Source organism: Ruditapes philippinarum, unplaced genomic scaffold (genome assembly GCF_026571515.1).
Source record: "Ruditapes philippinarum isolate M1 unplaced genomic scaffold, ASM2657151v2 ctg336_1_1_1_1, whole genome shotgun sequence".
NCBI lineage: Eukaryota > Metazoa > Mollusca > Bivalvia > Venerida > Veneridae > Ruditapes > Ruditapes philippinarum.
Genome location: NW_026859998.1, coordinates 213,064 through 230,780, shown reverse-complemented (window position 1 = coordinate 230,780; position 17,717 = coordinate 213,064). Strand labels below are relative to the sequence as shown.

General features: G+C 31.7%; 1 protein-coding gene across 1 annotated transcript in view; it reads left to right on the top strand.

The window, feature by feature from the left end:
• Nucleotides 1-17,717, top strand: part of LOC132758582 (dynein axonemal intermediate chain 3-like) — a 37,709-nt gene that overhangs the window by 7,594 nt on the left and 12,398 nt on the right. The window contains exons 2-8 of the mRNA XM_060750271.1: nucleotides 1,892-1,964; nucleotides 2,107-2,254; nucleotides 6,165-6,227; nucleotides 7,119-7,303; nucleotides 7,721-7,825; nucleotides 8,819-8,986; nucleotides 17,624-17,714. Coding sequence (XP_060606254.1) covers nucleotides 1,892-1,964; nucleotides 2,107-2,254; nucleotides 6,165-6,227; nucleotides 7,119-7,303; nucleotides 7,721-7,825; nucleotides 8,819-8,986; nucleotides 17,624-17,714 — 833 coding nt within the window. The remainder of the gene's footprint in view (nucleotides 1-1,891; nucleotides 1,965-2,106; nucleotides 2,255-6,164; nucleotides 6,228-7,118; nucleotides 7,304-7,720; nucleotides 7,826-8,818; nucleotides 8,987-17,623; nucleotides 17,715-17,717) is intronic.

Genomic DNA, 17,717 nt, shown 5'->3' with positions numbered 1-17,717 from the left:
TCATCAACAGTGGTTGAAGATGTACACTTCTCTATCTCCATGACTTTAGATCTATTGGTATCTGAAGGTGTATCTGATACTTTACTTGATTCACTTACGTTTTTCTTTTGAAAAAAAAAACGTGATATTTTTGGTATTTTTGGAGTCGGACAATTTAATTTTTTTTGTGTAATGTGTCCAGTTACGCGTCCAGTTATGCGGCATTTTGAACTTTGCCGTAAAGCGCCGGTAAACAAAAACATATATGTTGTAAAAATTTAGTTACAGTTCTACTAATGAAACCGATGTTAAGTACTCGAAATTATTAGTTAAACTTCGTACAATAACTTACCTTTGTAGCGGTAAAATAACTCTTCAATTTCCACCGTAAATATCTTTTTACATCTAAAGATAGATTTTCGTTTTTTTACTGGAGTTAAGGTCATCTATTTTTATCTTTTGAAAAAGTACAGCGTCATGTTTCGCGAGACAATGAAATGTTAACAACTATTATGCATACCCCTCTAGGGTATAATACAGTATATTACGTCATGCCTAGCGAGTCAATGAAATTCTATACGATCAATGTGCACACCCCTCTAAGCGGATATTAATAGGTCACGGTTTATTTTTACATACGGGGATTTCATGTTTTCAACGCTGTTCGGAAGAAATCATGAATCTTTTCCTTTTTTCTGTTAATTCAATTCTTAATTCTGCAGGGAATTTTCAAGCGATTGGGGAATTTTTAGGACCAAATTGGGGAAAAAAAGAGGCTAGATTGGTTGGGGAAGTAGCCGATATTCGGCGTCTTTAAAGAAGGGTTTTTTGGCCCTGGACATGTCCGATAAATTTTGATTAGGTCCAACGATTTTTTATTCAGGATCGGTAAGAATGTCGGGCTTTTATCCAGGTAGCATTCATATAAAATGGCGTTGCTAAAGGTGCCAATCCTGGGAAAAAACGAAAATCTACTTCAGAGGAGTGCGCAGAACAGCAGTAAAAGGATGTAAAGAATTGACCTGAGACAAAATTTAATGAAAAATGGAAGCAGGACCGTGAATTGTTGGTGTATGACTGGGAGGAGATGAAAATGCGCTGTACGAACTGTGCCGATTTTTACGGAGAAAAAATAAAAACTGAAAAGTGTCTTAGAAATACAAACACAAGTTTACCTTTGATTTTGATTAAATTTATTCGGTCTGACAGATTTTGTTTCGGTCCGACAGATTTTCATGGTTTGTCAGACCGAATGTCTGACACTTTTTTTTAACTCTCGGGAAGTCTGCCTTTCTCTAGTGTTTGTTGGTTGTACATTGAGACTTTTGTGTTCCACAACACCAACCTCCCTAGTTAGTTTATTGACAGGTGGCATGATAGCTCAGTTGGTTAGACCACAGACTGTTACTCCTAAGGTCCTGGGTTCGATCCTGTTCACACCTAAGGTCCTAAATTTGTTCGATCCTTCGTAACACCCTTGGGATTTTTCAGAGACACTTTCAATGGTTCCCACCTACCTACACAATGTAGTGGTGTACTGGTAAGAAATGCAGATAATCCTCCAAAGTATCAGTGCTATACACTTGGCATGTAAAAGAACCAAGGAGTTTATTTATTAAGAGCTAGGGACTGATTTAAGGATTCTTTTGTAACTCATAGCGCTGTCACTCAATTCAATGTACATGTTGTATACAATGTATATCTGTTTAGTGTAATCGTAAATGATTTTGAAGCAGTATTATGTAGACGTGTAGAGACAGGTCTATCATCACTCCTCAGTTCATGATGCTGTTACACAGCCTTACATTTTATATGCGCTGTCCTTGGCTAAAAAATGAGAACTGTTTTCTTGCATACATACAGATACATACTCCAATTTTTACACATCACTTCAAAATATTTTATCTTTTAGGGTAAATATGTCTGAGCCAGAGGCAAAAGAAATTTCTGAAAAAGAGAAAGAGCAAAAAGAAGAAAAGGAGAGAGTATGTTTTGTTTCATTGTTTTCTTTTTAAGTTATAAATTTTACTTTATTTTGTAATTGATTTTGTAATCATAACACAATACGATTCTTCTTTAAGAGTTGCTTTAAGTTATAATGCTATAAGTGTTGTTTACTTTTGAAAGGACAGCACCAAATCTCCAAAGAAGACTCCACCTGGATCAGCAAAGGGGAGTTCTAAAGGAAGTGCAAGAAAATTATCAAGTGCAAAATCAGGAACAATTACCCCAAAAAGCCCTGCTCCAAAACTTGGAAGAGGAACTCCCCAGAAAGGTTAGGTCACGTAAGGTGATACTCATCTTACTAGTTACACATGTAAATACAATCATTAAAAGTTGCTTTGTCTATAATGAGCACATTTTCCAAAAGCAATTCAAAAATTGATAATAGATAATAGTAATGTATCATTTGGATATTCTTATCAGGCCTCGACACTAACTTTTTAAGCAAGTGGTAAGCCAGACCACTAGATTTGAAATTTAAGTGGTCCTTCCAGAAGTCAGGTGGTCAATTATTATTATTATATCATTTTACTGCAAATTTAGAAAAAATGCTGAGAATTGATGACAAGGTGTATTATTAACCTTTAAAGAAAAAACAGATATAAATGATATAAATGATAATATTTTAGTGTCTATTATCTAGATATATATATCTTTTTTAAATCAGAATTTAAGAAGAGCAAGTCAGTAGGTATTCTATCGTTCAGTTATTTGTTGTTGTTTTTTTTATCTCATTCAAAAATACACAACATAGCTCTTAACTTATTTAGTAAATAAGTTATGTTAACTTTAATATTGAAGTGATTTCTTACGGAAGCGTATCAGGGCCTACAGTTGGTGAGATGTTTTTACGCTAAGACGACTTATTTTTATTCGCATTGATAAGATGTTTTTGCATTTCTCAACAAAATTTACTGAAAAAGATGAGAAGCTTTTAGGCATTACAACTAAATTTTTCTCGTTATGCTTGAAGCTTTTGTCTCTTCGACAAAAATCCTGTCGAAACTTCTTGATTTCACGACTTTGCTGAAGTATTTAGTAAGACGCAAAGACGTTACTCGCATTGACAAATAGCTCACGTAATTCAACAAATTTTTTTTGCAATGATTGAAAACTTCTACGTATAACGTATTAATTATAACGTCTTCATGGAATGTTTTTGATTTAAAGGAGAAGAAACAAGTTGACATGACGTGAAACTTTTATATAAGTGGAGGCCCTGATAAGCTTCCGTATTTTCTCTCTCAACTCAAGTTAGGTAATATTTAAACAATTTGTGCCTGTTATTTATTTTTTACTGTTATTTAAATATTTATTGCTGATACGTGGTACGTCTAATAATCATGATAATTACAGGTATCTTTTATAGATTAATATGTTTAACAAAACTAAAACATTATCTTATTCTTGTCTTTGAAAACAAGGAAATATCTAAAGGATAAAAAAATAATAACAAGTTATATATAACTATAATTAAGCTTATTTTTCTCACTGATTCATTATAAATAAAAATTGTTTACCTCCCTGTTGCTTGTTGATTAAGTAATAGAAAGAGCATCGAAACACAAGGCTATCTGATTTGTACGAGGGGGCATAGCCCCCGAGTATAAATCAGATTGCCGAGTGTTTTGATGTTCTTTCTCTTTTGTATCATAGTCAAAAATAAAAACACGTTCCCTGATGTCACAATATGAAACCCCAGAAAAAAGGAACCAATGAACGAGCGTCTGAATATGATATTTCTATCGCTTTCCCTTTATCCTTCGTCACAATATGTAAACCCCAGACAAAATGAACCAATCAATGGGCATGCTCTGCAGTGCGGGTAACTAATACCTACACTCCAGTTAACGCACTGTGCATGTATATGTATACGATTTAACTCTGACACATTTTCAACAGAAAGGTCCCCAAACTATGATACAATTGATATTTATTTTTGACATTGACTATTTTTAGCTCGACTTTTCTATGAAAAGGGGAGCTATCCTACTCGCCCCGGCGTCGGCGTTGGCGTCGGCGTTGGCGTCACACCTTGGTTAAGTTTTTCGTACCACCCCACTTTATTTCAGAAGTATTACAAGTATGGCTTTGAAACTTACCATACTTGTTCACCATCATAACCTCCATCTACAGACAAGAGTACATAACTCTGTCAAGGTTTTTGACAGAATTATGGCCCTTTTTTGACTTAGAAAGTGTATTGAGCTTGGTTAAGTTTTTTGTACCACCTCATTTTATTTCAAAACCATTGGAGGTATTGCTTTGAAACTGACCATACTTGTTTACCATCACGACCTTCATCAACAGACAAGAGGACATAACTCTGTCAAGGTTTTTGACAGAATTATGCCCCTTTTTGACTTAGAAAATACATTGAATATGGGTAAAATCCACTTATTGCCTTAACCCTTTGAGATATTGCTTTGAAACTTTTAATGCTATTTCACATCATTACCCCCATCTGTACGCAAGAGAAGGTAACTCTGTAAAGGATTTGTTTTAAAAATTAAGGCCTTTTATCGACTTAGAATCTTGGTTAAGTTTTTAGTACCAGTCCACTTTTTGACTGAACTGTTTGAGATATTAATTTGAAAGTTGGAATACTTGTTTACAATCATGATTCCCAAACATGTCCAGGAGAAGGTAATTCTGTCAAAGATTTTATTTGAATTATGGCCCTTAACTGTCAATGTTTTGTATTATAGGCAAGCACTAAAAAACTTAAAAAATCTAAAAAAATTCATTCCTATCCACTTGTTCACTTTACCATAAATTATGTCATATAAACATTGCTGTAATATTCAAGGGTATCAAACAACTAGTTATTTTTCTCTTTTTGTACTTGAAATTAAAATCAGTAGTTCTGAGTGACGTAAAAATACCTTATTCTCTCAAAGTGGGTTTAATACTATTAAATTTATTTAAGGCTCAACTCAGTTTTTTTTTCTTTCTTACCAGCCCTCTTTTGACTTAAACATTTCAAACTTTGCTGCAGTGTTCAAGGGTATCACACAATTCAGTAAAATAATTCTTCACTAAATATCTTAATGCTCATGGCCATTGTTCACTTTAAAAATACAGAGATTCTTGTATTGCCTTTTACTGCAAAAACTTTTTTTATTGGCAAGCAATAAAAAAGTCGAGCGCGCTGTCTTACGGACAGCTCTTGTTAACATTTTAAAGTAATTTTAACTCTGGAAGAAATGGATCTCTTATTGTTAAACATAAGTAGCAAAGAATTACTTGATGCATTTTTCCAGTTTCTTTCATTCGCTGCCATTATTTAAGTATCTGAAATTTAAGTTTATCCGATATCTACAATATCGTAATTACCATCGCCAGATACCCACGGTTGATAAAAATGCAACATAACATAAATGGCAATGGTTCCACTGTGGGAACCCGACGATGCATAATAACTAGCATCATTTGAATGAATTTGTACCTAAATTAATATCACAAATTCTTAACTCTTTTAACTTGCATAAACAAAATTTTGGCGACTTAAAATGAAAGTTATTGATGACTCAACTTATTTAACTATCAAAATTAATGAACCATATACCATGTAATCGGAAAAAGTTGTTTTTTAAACAAAGTATTATAAAAATTTTTTTGGGCCCAAACCCAAAATTTGTTATCCAAATAAGCCCAGCAAAAACCCAAAAAAGGGCAATTTGGTCCGAGGGGCCAGTGGTTTTTTAAAATGGGTGGGCCCTTCCCAAAAATCGGGTTGGTTGGACCAAACGGACCCCCCCGCAAAATGTCGAGGCCTGCTTATAAGATAATGTATATATATACAATGTATGATTAACTGTCTTCATATCAAGTTTAATATGGACAATTTCATTTATTCTGCATCAATGCAGTATTGATCAAATCAATGGTATTTTGATAGTATATATAAATTTTTTTTGTTTGCGTTTCTCTCTATGGAAAGTGAGTTCTTTGAAAGTTATGTTAAATTATCAATATGATCAATAACAGAATTCACTGGTTTTTTTACAAGACCTTTTATAGAACTACTGGTACATGATCAAGCAATCTTGCTGCAAAAACAGCGGCTGGTCAGTGACTGATGAATAATTCCCGAGTTGCATATATCTATAATAGACTAGCTATAGTCTGTTCTTGAATAATAGTAAGGTAAATATAAAACATACTGCAATATATTTCAGGTAAAAAGAAAGAAGATTCAAAGGCTGAAACTCCTGCCCCACCAGATGAGGAAGAGAACACAGGTAAGGTTAATATTCTTAAAAGTGTTAGGAAACATTAAGAAGATTTGTGTATGCCTGAAATAAATTACTAAGGTTTCAGAGATATTCTGCCATGTATGTAGCGGGCAATAGTAACATCAAAACTAATTTATGATAAAACCAGAGACATAGATAACATATGTTATCTATGTCTCTGATAAAACTTATCAAATGGAAAGATGCATACAATGTATAAACATGTATAAACATTAGTTGGAACATTAATTTAAAGTAAATGTGTTTTTTTTTATTTTTTTTTTTATTTTTTTTTTAATTTTTTAATTTTTTTTTTTTTAAAGTAAATGTGTTGAAAAGTTTAAAGTCTTTTTTTGAATCACTTGTTGCTTAAACTACATTCTTGTATATCATAATATATGAATATCTTGTTAATGAGTGTGTTCCACATTATGAGGCAAACAGTGGTTGTCTGGACACTCAGAACCCACATTCTTGGTTAGTGAGGCAATCACTCTTAAACCAGTCACTAGGGCATAATTGTATTGCTAAATTTATAGGCTAGGTTCATGCTTCTGACATATTTACAAAGGAGTATTAGCCAAAACCAACTTTGATTGGACAACAATCATAGTACAAGGGTCTTCCAATTACTTAAGTAACAATAGACTATTTCCTAAGTTATGCCCTTGGTACAATGCTTATATATCTTTTTTGTCAGCCTCTAAATATAGATTTAAGTTTGTTTCTAAAAATATAAGTTATTTGAAAATCCTAATTTCAAAAGAACAAATTAAACATGGATTAATGTTGTTTCATTGGTATATTAATTGTCATTCACATGATACCTGTGTGTAACCATTGACAGTTTCTGATGTTGCTGTATTGTTTTACTTTGTATTACAATTTCTTGCACAGGTCCACCTGAAAATGTAGTGCCGATATTTCTTGCATCAAAGACCCAGGCTATATACCACTGTGTTTGTGATGAAGATGTCACTAAGGAAAATCCTTTTAAGATTGTAACAAAGGAAGAGATCTTGGAGGATCTACACAATAGGGCAGCCATCTGTGACTTCCATCCAATGAAAGATAAAATCATTGTAAGTCATTCAGAGAACGTCAAGATCAAATAAAACTTTGGAATTGCAGTCAATGTTAAAGCAGCACACCTTCAGATTTCTGATAATTTTCATAAAAATTTTTAATATGTATTAAAATATTGTAAAATGAACAATGAAAATAATTTACACATTGCAATTGGCACTTTCAACCCATGTAAATTACCAAATAAAAAGGTGAAAATATGCAAAAATAGCCAACACAGTAGAAATAGGGTGAAAAATACTTCAAAATCAGTAATTTATTGCACATAAATGTAACATGGACATAATTACTTTTATTATCAATCTTTTAACTTTTCTTCAAATCTTTGTACATAGGCATGCATTTAGTTAACTAACTCTGCTTTTCTTTTTTAGTTTTAGTTATTTTTAATTTTGATTATTTTTCTTTTTCAGAACTATCCTGGTACAGAGTTGCTGTTGGTATATGACTTTGACTTTAAATATGGTCAAAATTTCTGCATTGCTCTTACTGAGGAAGCTAAGGAACTTCTACTCAATGTAAGTTAACAAGAAATTCTTGGCATTATGTAAGGTTTTATTGAAGCTTGTAATTTGTATATAAAAAATTAAAAAATACATTTCTAAAAGCCAGAGATTGAAAATTTATGATTTATGGTAAATTTAAATACACAAATGTGATGGATGAAAAAGAAAGACATGCTTGGCATTTCAAGCCTTGATATGCTGAATTTCTTAAATGGACTTATCCAGCTCTCATTTTCGGAACTGTCCATCTCAATTTTAGGAATATGACAATGAAGATTTTAAGTTAATTAGCCAAAAGTATAAAGCCTGGTCAAACTACACTGAAATGTAGGTTGTCTTGGCTCTTTACTGGTGGCAAAAGGTTAATCATTTTAGGTTCCATCGGTTGTAAGGGTTAAGTTACTGCAGTAGATTTTGTTTTGATACTGACTTGATGAATTTTCTCATATTGTGAGAAAAACCTATTATGTGAATATTTGACATTTTTTTAAAAAGATGTTGTTTTAAATAGGATTTTATGGATGCAATGGTATGGTTAAATATTGTCATTGTTGTTCACTTGTAATAAGGCAGATATTTTCACAAGAGTTATTATGTTGTCTAAAGCTCATTGTTTCCAAAGGGAAAATTTGTATATCTTTAATTATATCTGTTGTAATTTTAATAAAAATTACCAAATTTAGAACTATAGGATATACACATGTACTAGCAAAACTAGATCTTATCAAAGTGAGTGTACAGTAAAAGTGATTTTCAGTCTCAAAATATATACATTTAGATATTTTTGCTCAACCTCATTTTTTTTAAATTTTTTTTTGTTTTTTCTTCCACTGCATATAATAATTTAAATTAGTAAAGTGATACAATTTTGAATTTCTCATTTATAATTATTTTCTGATTAAACCTTGTTTAAATTTTCAAATGAAATTGGATTATATTTGATGTAAATCGTTCAGGTGATAACTACAAATTATGAATAAAGATGTTGTTTTATTTACTATACAGCCCCCAGGCCAGGAGGGAGAGGAAGGTGAGGGTGGTGCTCAAGGTGAGGAAGAAGATACCACTGTTTACAAGTATGTGCCCCCTGAGTCTAAGGAATGGGTCTCTCTAGGCAGTCAGAAGGAGATTAAAGAAGAGTCAGTGACAGAAATGAGAAGACGGGTATGCTTTTAAGTGCTGTTATTTCATGTTTTTTTTTTCATAGACAATTCTTACAATGCAAATTATACTACATGTACTATTGACATACTATTATGAATAATATCATGTACATCACAATCTTCTCAGCATTTAAGTTAAAATATCATACAGATTGCTAATTTTTACTGGATATATTACATTTGCCTTGACTATTCAATAGCAAAATAACTTGTTAATCAACTGCTACTCACTGTTGTGGGTCTCATTTCCAACAGGGACTTTAGATTCTTTTATGTGAGAAAGGCTGTGGAAACTGTCCAGCTAAGGTCTGGGGTTCTACTCAAGGGCCAGACCATGCCTGAATAATCCATTCCAACAGACATAATGCTGGAAAGTTGCTTAATGACATGTACAATGTTGGTTTTACTCCAAGCACTTGAAGAAAAAAAATCAGTAAAATACATACTGATAATAAGGCTATGTGGTTGTGAATAATGTAAATTGATTGTAAAAAAATTGTAATTCGGATAGAGGTAAGGTCTTAGAAAGTTTGCAAATCAAAATCAAATGATGCAAAGGAAGTGTATAAATGCCAGAGAATTATTTTCTGGTAATAATGATTTTGAATAGTGTAAAGTACTTATGTATTTAAGTATACCAAGGCATTTTTTCCAATATACATGCATGTATATAATGTTATAAACTATCACTGTGGAATAGAGTAACTCAACTGAAGAAAGGGAAGAAAAAAATCAAATTTAAACTGATGAGCAATATTTTCAGCTGGCCATTGGAGAATTTCAAGGTAAAAGTGTGAGTGAATGTACAGATGTACAATCAACAAATGAGTTGTAAAATTGATTTTGTTTCTACAAGATAGTTACTGGACTCATTAAACTGAAATTGGAAGACCAGTTTCAAACATAAACTTGTGATTTGCTGATTTCTGTTTAATGAATGGACCAAATTGCAAGATGGTGTACTGGTCTTCAAAATCAGTTTTATAAAAGAACCAGATATCTTTTCACACACAAAACAAACAACACAGCAACTCTTAGCATGTTTCCTTTTCAGATTTTAAAGCACCTCTTCACAAAATATTTGCTATTTTCCTCCTTTTATGACATTTTGCAAGGAAGACGTTAATAGGTCTCTTGATAAGTACACAAATTTTGTGCTATTATAAACTGGCTAGTGTCTTCTGTTGGTAGACATTTTTGACCATAAAAAGTTTTTTCTCCTTTGTGGAGCATGAGTTTTTGCCATATTTGTGTTATTATTTTATGCATGAAATAATCCCTGGCATGTAAATGTTGTCGCTTTTTCTTATTTTAAAAAAATGAGGAGTTTTATATTGTTTTGAATGCCATTTGAAACAAACTATACTTGTATTATTTCTTAAGATTTTTTCATACTTCTTTTTATTTGAATATTTCAGATTTTCATTTGTAAAATTATGATTTTAGTGAATCTTCTTATGGCATTCAAAAATACTTTATAAAACAAAATCATCAAAATTAAAGCTGATTTTGATACCAAAGTCATGATAAGCTATATTTACTCTAATAAGACATATTGGCACTGATACTTCTTCAGTGCAGATCATAATTTAACTATACTACATCATTATAGAAGTACATATTTATTTGATTAAGTTTATATATTATTTTCCACCTCCTTATACATATAGAGACGATAACTTATGATGATATAGTGTCAATATAACAAATTAATTAATTAGTTAAAAAGAAGATGCATTTTTAACTATATATATATGCTCTCCCTCATTAGTTGAGATTCATATACTTATCGCAATCTACTGATTAACTTATAATAACAGTTCTACGAGAATAATTGCCTTTGAGATACCAGTGTGTACATTCCTAAATATCACGAGTAATCATACGTTTCTCTGTTGTTCTTCTAAACATAGATGACACTTGATGGGACAAACTACCATTACCATCTATAACAAATATACACATCAGTAATATTAAAGAGAACATAATAACAAGTCAGAGTGACATTTCCATGCAAAATCTGATCCAGTATCTCTATTATGATTTTCGAGTCATCACTATAGATTCTAGTTACTCATGAAATCTTCCTCAACTAAAAAGGACTCCTATTTCTGCAGGCAGGTACAAGTCATATTTCACATAATTCAATGACGGGGATGAGTATTTTATCATCCTGTTGATATACTACTAGTCTCTAAAAGCTGTTGACATTTTAGCTGGAATAATCATGTTGTATGTTATTAGCAAACTGAGTATTTAAGTTATCAATCATTGAGAAAGGGTATTAGCTAGAGGTGTTTAGACTCATTAATTTAATACATTAAAACATATGATAGATAATTATTAACTATTTCTAAGTTTATTTCACATTCATAACAACTTCATAATATATTACAACACAATCGATTAGATAATTATTATCTCATGACAATATCACTTTGTGGTGTTACAGTTTGAACAGAATTGTCTAAGTGACGAACGAAACGTCCTGAAATATTGAGAGCGCGCAATCCTTAATGCCGAGTTTTAGGATAGAAAATGCATGACGATAGATTAGCTTGAGCGATGGTTATATAGAATCGTACCAGTCGAGTACCAAGAAATAAACATGATGAACACTGAAGTAAATGGAACTCGGAATAAGAGGAAACTCCGAGTATGCATTTCTACTAAGTTCTAATTTGTTATCTATGGAAGGTGATGTGGTCATTAATTAGACTACTAAAATATATATATATTAAAGCATAAATGAATCGCCAGATTAATCATTTGTATTGAGTATATTTAACAAGTCAAAGGCGTAAGTAGATTTACAGAGATTGTTTATATTACAAATATAATATCTTAATGTAGCCCAGGTTTAACAAAGATTATAATTATTCTTATTTATTATCCTTTACTGAAAACTTTATTTTAACGTCTGCATCAATATTCCTGTTATAATTAGCTTGACTGTACAAAGAACTACGGCGATAGCTTATTACATATATATATATGAGTAGTCAGTATAGAGCTGTCACAACTTTGAATATCAAGTTATATGTTTGAGCACAGGATGTATGGTATACTTCACCTTTGGCAAACTCATCTTGAGAACTGAGCAGAATTGAGGATTGGACATTCAACACATTTTAAGAATTTACAACATTCTTCTAACATGATCATAATCACCAAAGACTAGAGCAATATGTTCCATGGGCAGTATATCTTGAAGTATTTAGTCAAAGTCACACTTTGATTGGAGATATGCTCCTTGAACCTTCTTGATTACTTCGTTATTTTGTTTCTGCTGCTTTTAAATAAGTTGGTACTATTAAAGTTGATAGTATTAAGCATTGACTTTTATTAAGGCTTATTACCATACGGTTCCATAGATATCATTGGAACACAATATATCAGAATTGATGAATTGATCCAAGACAATAGCCAACACTTTCAGTTCTAGCACATAGGAGTTCAGCATCATCAGTAGTTATAGTTCTTCCAAAAGAAAAAGTAGGACATACTATAACATATGAAACGATATTAATCATTTATTAACTGAGTGTTGCTCCTCATAAGTAATCATACCATATTTATATTATATAATATATTCGTTAAAAATATCAATTATTTAAGGATTTAAGATAATTTTGACATTATTGTTAATTTTGATGTGTCATTGTGATTATACGACAAACCTGTGTTTTTAAACCAGCTATGGAGAAGTCAAGGCTTATTCCAAAATATTATGTCAAAATCCCTTAATTTTATTTGTTCATGCTTTTAAGAAGTATTTTGTGATGCAACCATTCGTATTTTCCAAAATGTACATAAGTAATACATGATTCAGTTGTGTTAGAATACACTTTACCTGTTAACAAAACCAATATTATTATATTTCCACAGGCATATGGTTTAATTGAACACTGAGTATTCCATAGCAAATGGATATGCTTCTATGGAACCTATGATTCTTGACATGTTCATCCAACTTATTATTCACACACAAATGTTTCACACACATATTTCAACACAAGTTTCCGCTCACATATATTATATGAATATATATCACATAATATTCATGTATTACAACTCATACATATTTCCATGCACGTCATATTTAGTTATCACAATATATTTCAATCACTTGTTTCACTCATATTCACACATGTATTATCATACACACACTTTATTCATCAATACATGTGACAGAGAGTAACATAAAAAATTCTTAATACTTACTTTAAGTTTACCACATATTTTTACACAGGTGTGATCATACTATATTCAATTATATTCACGTATGTGTTTCTGATTCAGCAGTGTGGTCGCCTTAATCGCATAGCTAGAATAAATTATGTGATTTATGTTGTTCTTTAAGATGGCACACTCTGGAGATTAGACAAGTACTACACTTTGGTAGTAATGCAGATAACATCTATTACTATGAAATAGTAAATTATAACACATTACAGTATAAAACTGTTTTACATTAAATGTGTGTATTGCTATCCAAGACATAAAAACACCTTAAAAGTCCTTTATATTCGAGAGATATATCGTAATACACACATCTAAACTCAAATCACAGATATCATGGAGTAATACATTTGATCGAGTAATTATGTATTGTTCTTTTATCAGTTCTCTCCCCATGGATAATCATGTCCTTTTCACACGAATCTTATATCAGTGTCAGTATAAGAGAAGAGTAACTTGTCTATAAACAGTGCACTCCCACTATAACGCCGCTGCGTAGCGTGGAATAGCATGAGACAACTTCATTCACAGTTGATTGTAGTAAGGATTTGATCTATGCTGCAAATATAATCATCAGACACCATCTCATGCTTCTTATATTATATTAACTACTGACGAGCTTCACTAGATCCTATGACATCCATACAGATAATAACATTGTATAATTGTACTATTTTAGTTCTAAAGGATTGGATTTTCAGGATGAACTAACGAAATAATGACCCTTCCTTAATATACAGTGATATATTTTCATATCTTTATTCACATGTATGCATTTCATTAACACTGAGCAATTATTTTTAATTATTATCATATTAAATTCAGTGTATATACAATGATCATACAACACGGTACCTAAATATTTTCATTTGTTCATAGGAATACTATAATGTGTTTATGTCAATAGAGAGCAAGCCGAAATTATATCTAATCAATATACATCTTTATCGCGAATTTGTCTTTAAATTGGAACCACTATTCTGTGTTAAGCTAAATTCTGTTATTCAAGCATCAGCCTCTCGTTGGTAAACATTTTGGTATAATATCTCATTTATATATAATCATTCTTATTCTTATCAATATTTCTATAAGAATGATGTATATTCTGAGTTATTGACTTGATACAATTCAGAAGTCATCGATATACGTAGTAGCAGAGAGGTATCCAGATTCTTCACCTTCTGATCCAATATAAATCCGCACGCGAGTTGTCAGAATGTGCCCACGCTCTCGTCATTAGTGGGGATACATTCAGCTTCATCCGCTGACAGATTAAAACAGCCAAGAGGTTAATAGGAATACGAAAAGCCAAAAGTAGCTGGTAAGAATATCATATTACAATCTTCTATACACAGAACATTAATGACGCCACTCATCTTAATTCGAGTCACGACAAATAAACTCATTCTATGACATTGAATTCACTATGCTTACAGAAAGAAATATACCTTAAATATATTATTCATTGTATCAGAGAGTTATTTTGATGCTCGGTCATTCAGACGATATTTGACGGTATTCATATGAGAATATATACATAATGTAATATATACAAAATTTTATAGTCATTTGTGAATCAATATATCTATTGTTTGGATTTTAATTCAATTTATAAATGTGTACACTTACAATAAATTACGTATTATGTCAGATTTTTTTATATGAGTTATAATACTACAAGAATGTGTTATTGCCATGATTGGTCCGCATTTCTTTGTTCATATACTTGATGCTTACATCTTCAGTTCCTCTTACTTGTAAATTACCTCAAGACACTTAATATATACTGCATACTATACAACAAAGATTTGTCTTCAATAGCATTTAGACTATAGGTTCATATATGACTGTGCATTACAATATAAAGTAAATCACTATTAATATCTTATCACTTTATATCAGGATATCAGACAAGCACTTTGAGGATTCCAATGAATCTGAAAGACATCCTACTTGTACGTTATAACTATTAAGACATCTTGTGTCCAGTATAATGAAAAGCCATCATAAAACACGAAATTCACAGATCTCGCAGATGGCTTCCATACTCTATATGGAGGTAGATATCATTGTTTGAAATTATGTTATAATGACTATAATATATTAGCTGATGCACGCTCTGTTTTGGTATCACAGACAGATTAAATTCAATAATATCAGGTTTAAATCTAGACATGGTCTAACTTATTTGTGTAATTCATGAGACTCGGTCTAATGATGATTTCGTTGACTTACACCAAAGAATTTCTTACCAACTTATAAGTACTCTATTTACTTATACCCTCGAGTAATACACCTCACACCTGAAATGGATTTTATGGTTATACCAAATTACAAAGAAGTGCAATGATAGTTGTTAGTAGAAATAAAGCAGGGTTGTGTTTTTAGTTAAGACTCATTATCAGATAAATGGCAGATTGATACGTTTGTGTCGTGCACTTAGATATAAATAACTACAATAGTTATAATATTTTCTAAATATAATGATTAATTGTAATCATAGAGGAGATCGCGGTCTCTAGTTAAGAATCTTTGTGAAATATAATAGTATTATAACATTATTGTATTTTTTGGAAGTTCAGGTAGTCAAGTCTTTGGATTATTGTGACCTGATCACACAGTACGCCATGATCTTACAATATCTAGAGAATTTAATACTAATGTTAAGAGCGGGAATCAATATAACGTGTGTCATAACTCATTTTCTATTCAATTTCAGAGAATATTCAAATATGGGAATATTACACTATCATAGTTTCAACAAAATAATGCTTTAGGATATACTATTAGATATATTACTTATTAGATACTACACGTGAAAAATAAGATTTAATTATTCTCTCAATCATTAAAACAAGGACATTTCTGTTTTTTACATATATATTATCCAATTGGGAGTTTGTACATTATATAAATTTAGGTGAACCCGAACATTGATACAATTTAACATCCAGCTACTACTAATCATCTTCTTACATATATTTCCAGATTAATCAGAATGGGTACACTCAGTAAGAACATAGTAGCCTTTACAGTTGCTTGTCAAATAATTTACACCTGTGCTACTGATAGTATGTATTACATGTATAGCGCAGACACACACACATGACATAATCCATACATAAGATGGGTGGTTATAGGCACAGTAATGTCGGTCAGATCCGACAGCAGCGTAATCCATATATGAGAGTCTTGATCCAGGATTCGAATAGCTTTACGCTACATGAACCTATTAATAGTAAAAGAGAACGATAATTGACGTTCACAAGCGCCCATTCTAGGATATCTTCTGATACATTGATATCCGCGTATCGAAGCTAGTTGCGACTTGTCTCATTGCTGGTCGAAACGGCATATATATCGTATAGTATTTGTAAACTTGGCAGGCTCACTATTCTTTCGTCTATGATACATTTCGTCTATATTAGGGACATCTTTTTATACTTATGAGAATTCAGAGTAGTATCAGTTTTTGAGTAATCAACTCCAGCACATACTAATAAATCTACAAGTTTGGTCAAACTATCACATGACACGATTAGATATCATCGACGCCATCAGGATACAGATAGAGGTATATACTAATTATATCAAGTCAACAGATATCACACAAAATACCAGACCATAGACACACTAGTATGTTATATATAATATGGTAACAGATATTTCAGTTGTTTGATAGATAAATTTTTGTCGGCTATAATAGCCCTACAACAAGCTCTGTTCTATTTTTTCATGTTCAGACAGCATATATTAACCGGAGATATTTTTGAAAGAAGTACACTGTGTTCACTTGCTGTTTTTTCACCCTTTTTTGTATAAGTGTTCAAAGCTAATATTCTTAAACTTGTCTTTATATACTATTCACAGTTGTGCAACCTGGTAATGGGATACAAGAACCACACATAGAGAGCAGCTCTGCACACAGTCACAAGGAACTTATACGAAACACAAGGACGCTTAGAGAATCCAATATGGGAAGTTCCTGATACATTTAAACATGTAGCATCATGACTTATGGAAACCATCATGAAGGTAAAAAATCATCAAAATTGTTAACCCCTACACCAAATAAAGATCAGGAGTTATGGAAGTACTATTGATGGGAACTCATCCAGCTATCTTAGAGTCTACCTAGGTGTGAACCAAGGCCTAAAATAGATTAAAGGACCTTCCTCTACAAGTAAAAGCATGATTATGTTCTTCCCCACAAAATTAAAAACAACAAGTTTATATTAATGCTAAATTGTAGTAAATAATGTAAAATGAATAACAGAAAAGACTAAAGATAAATTGACACGAATATGCTCTGTTTAAAGAGAGATCATTTGGAAATATGAATGTACAAATATAGAATTAAGATGACAAGAGTTTTCAAGAGTAGTAAATCAATTTTTAAAATTTATTAAAGGTACATTTACACAAGTCCGAACCAGGAGGTGACCACGCCCCTACCAAGTTCTCCATTGCAGAAACACAGGGGGAGCGAGGAGCATGTA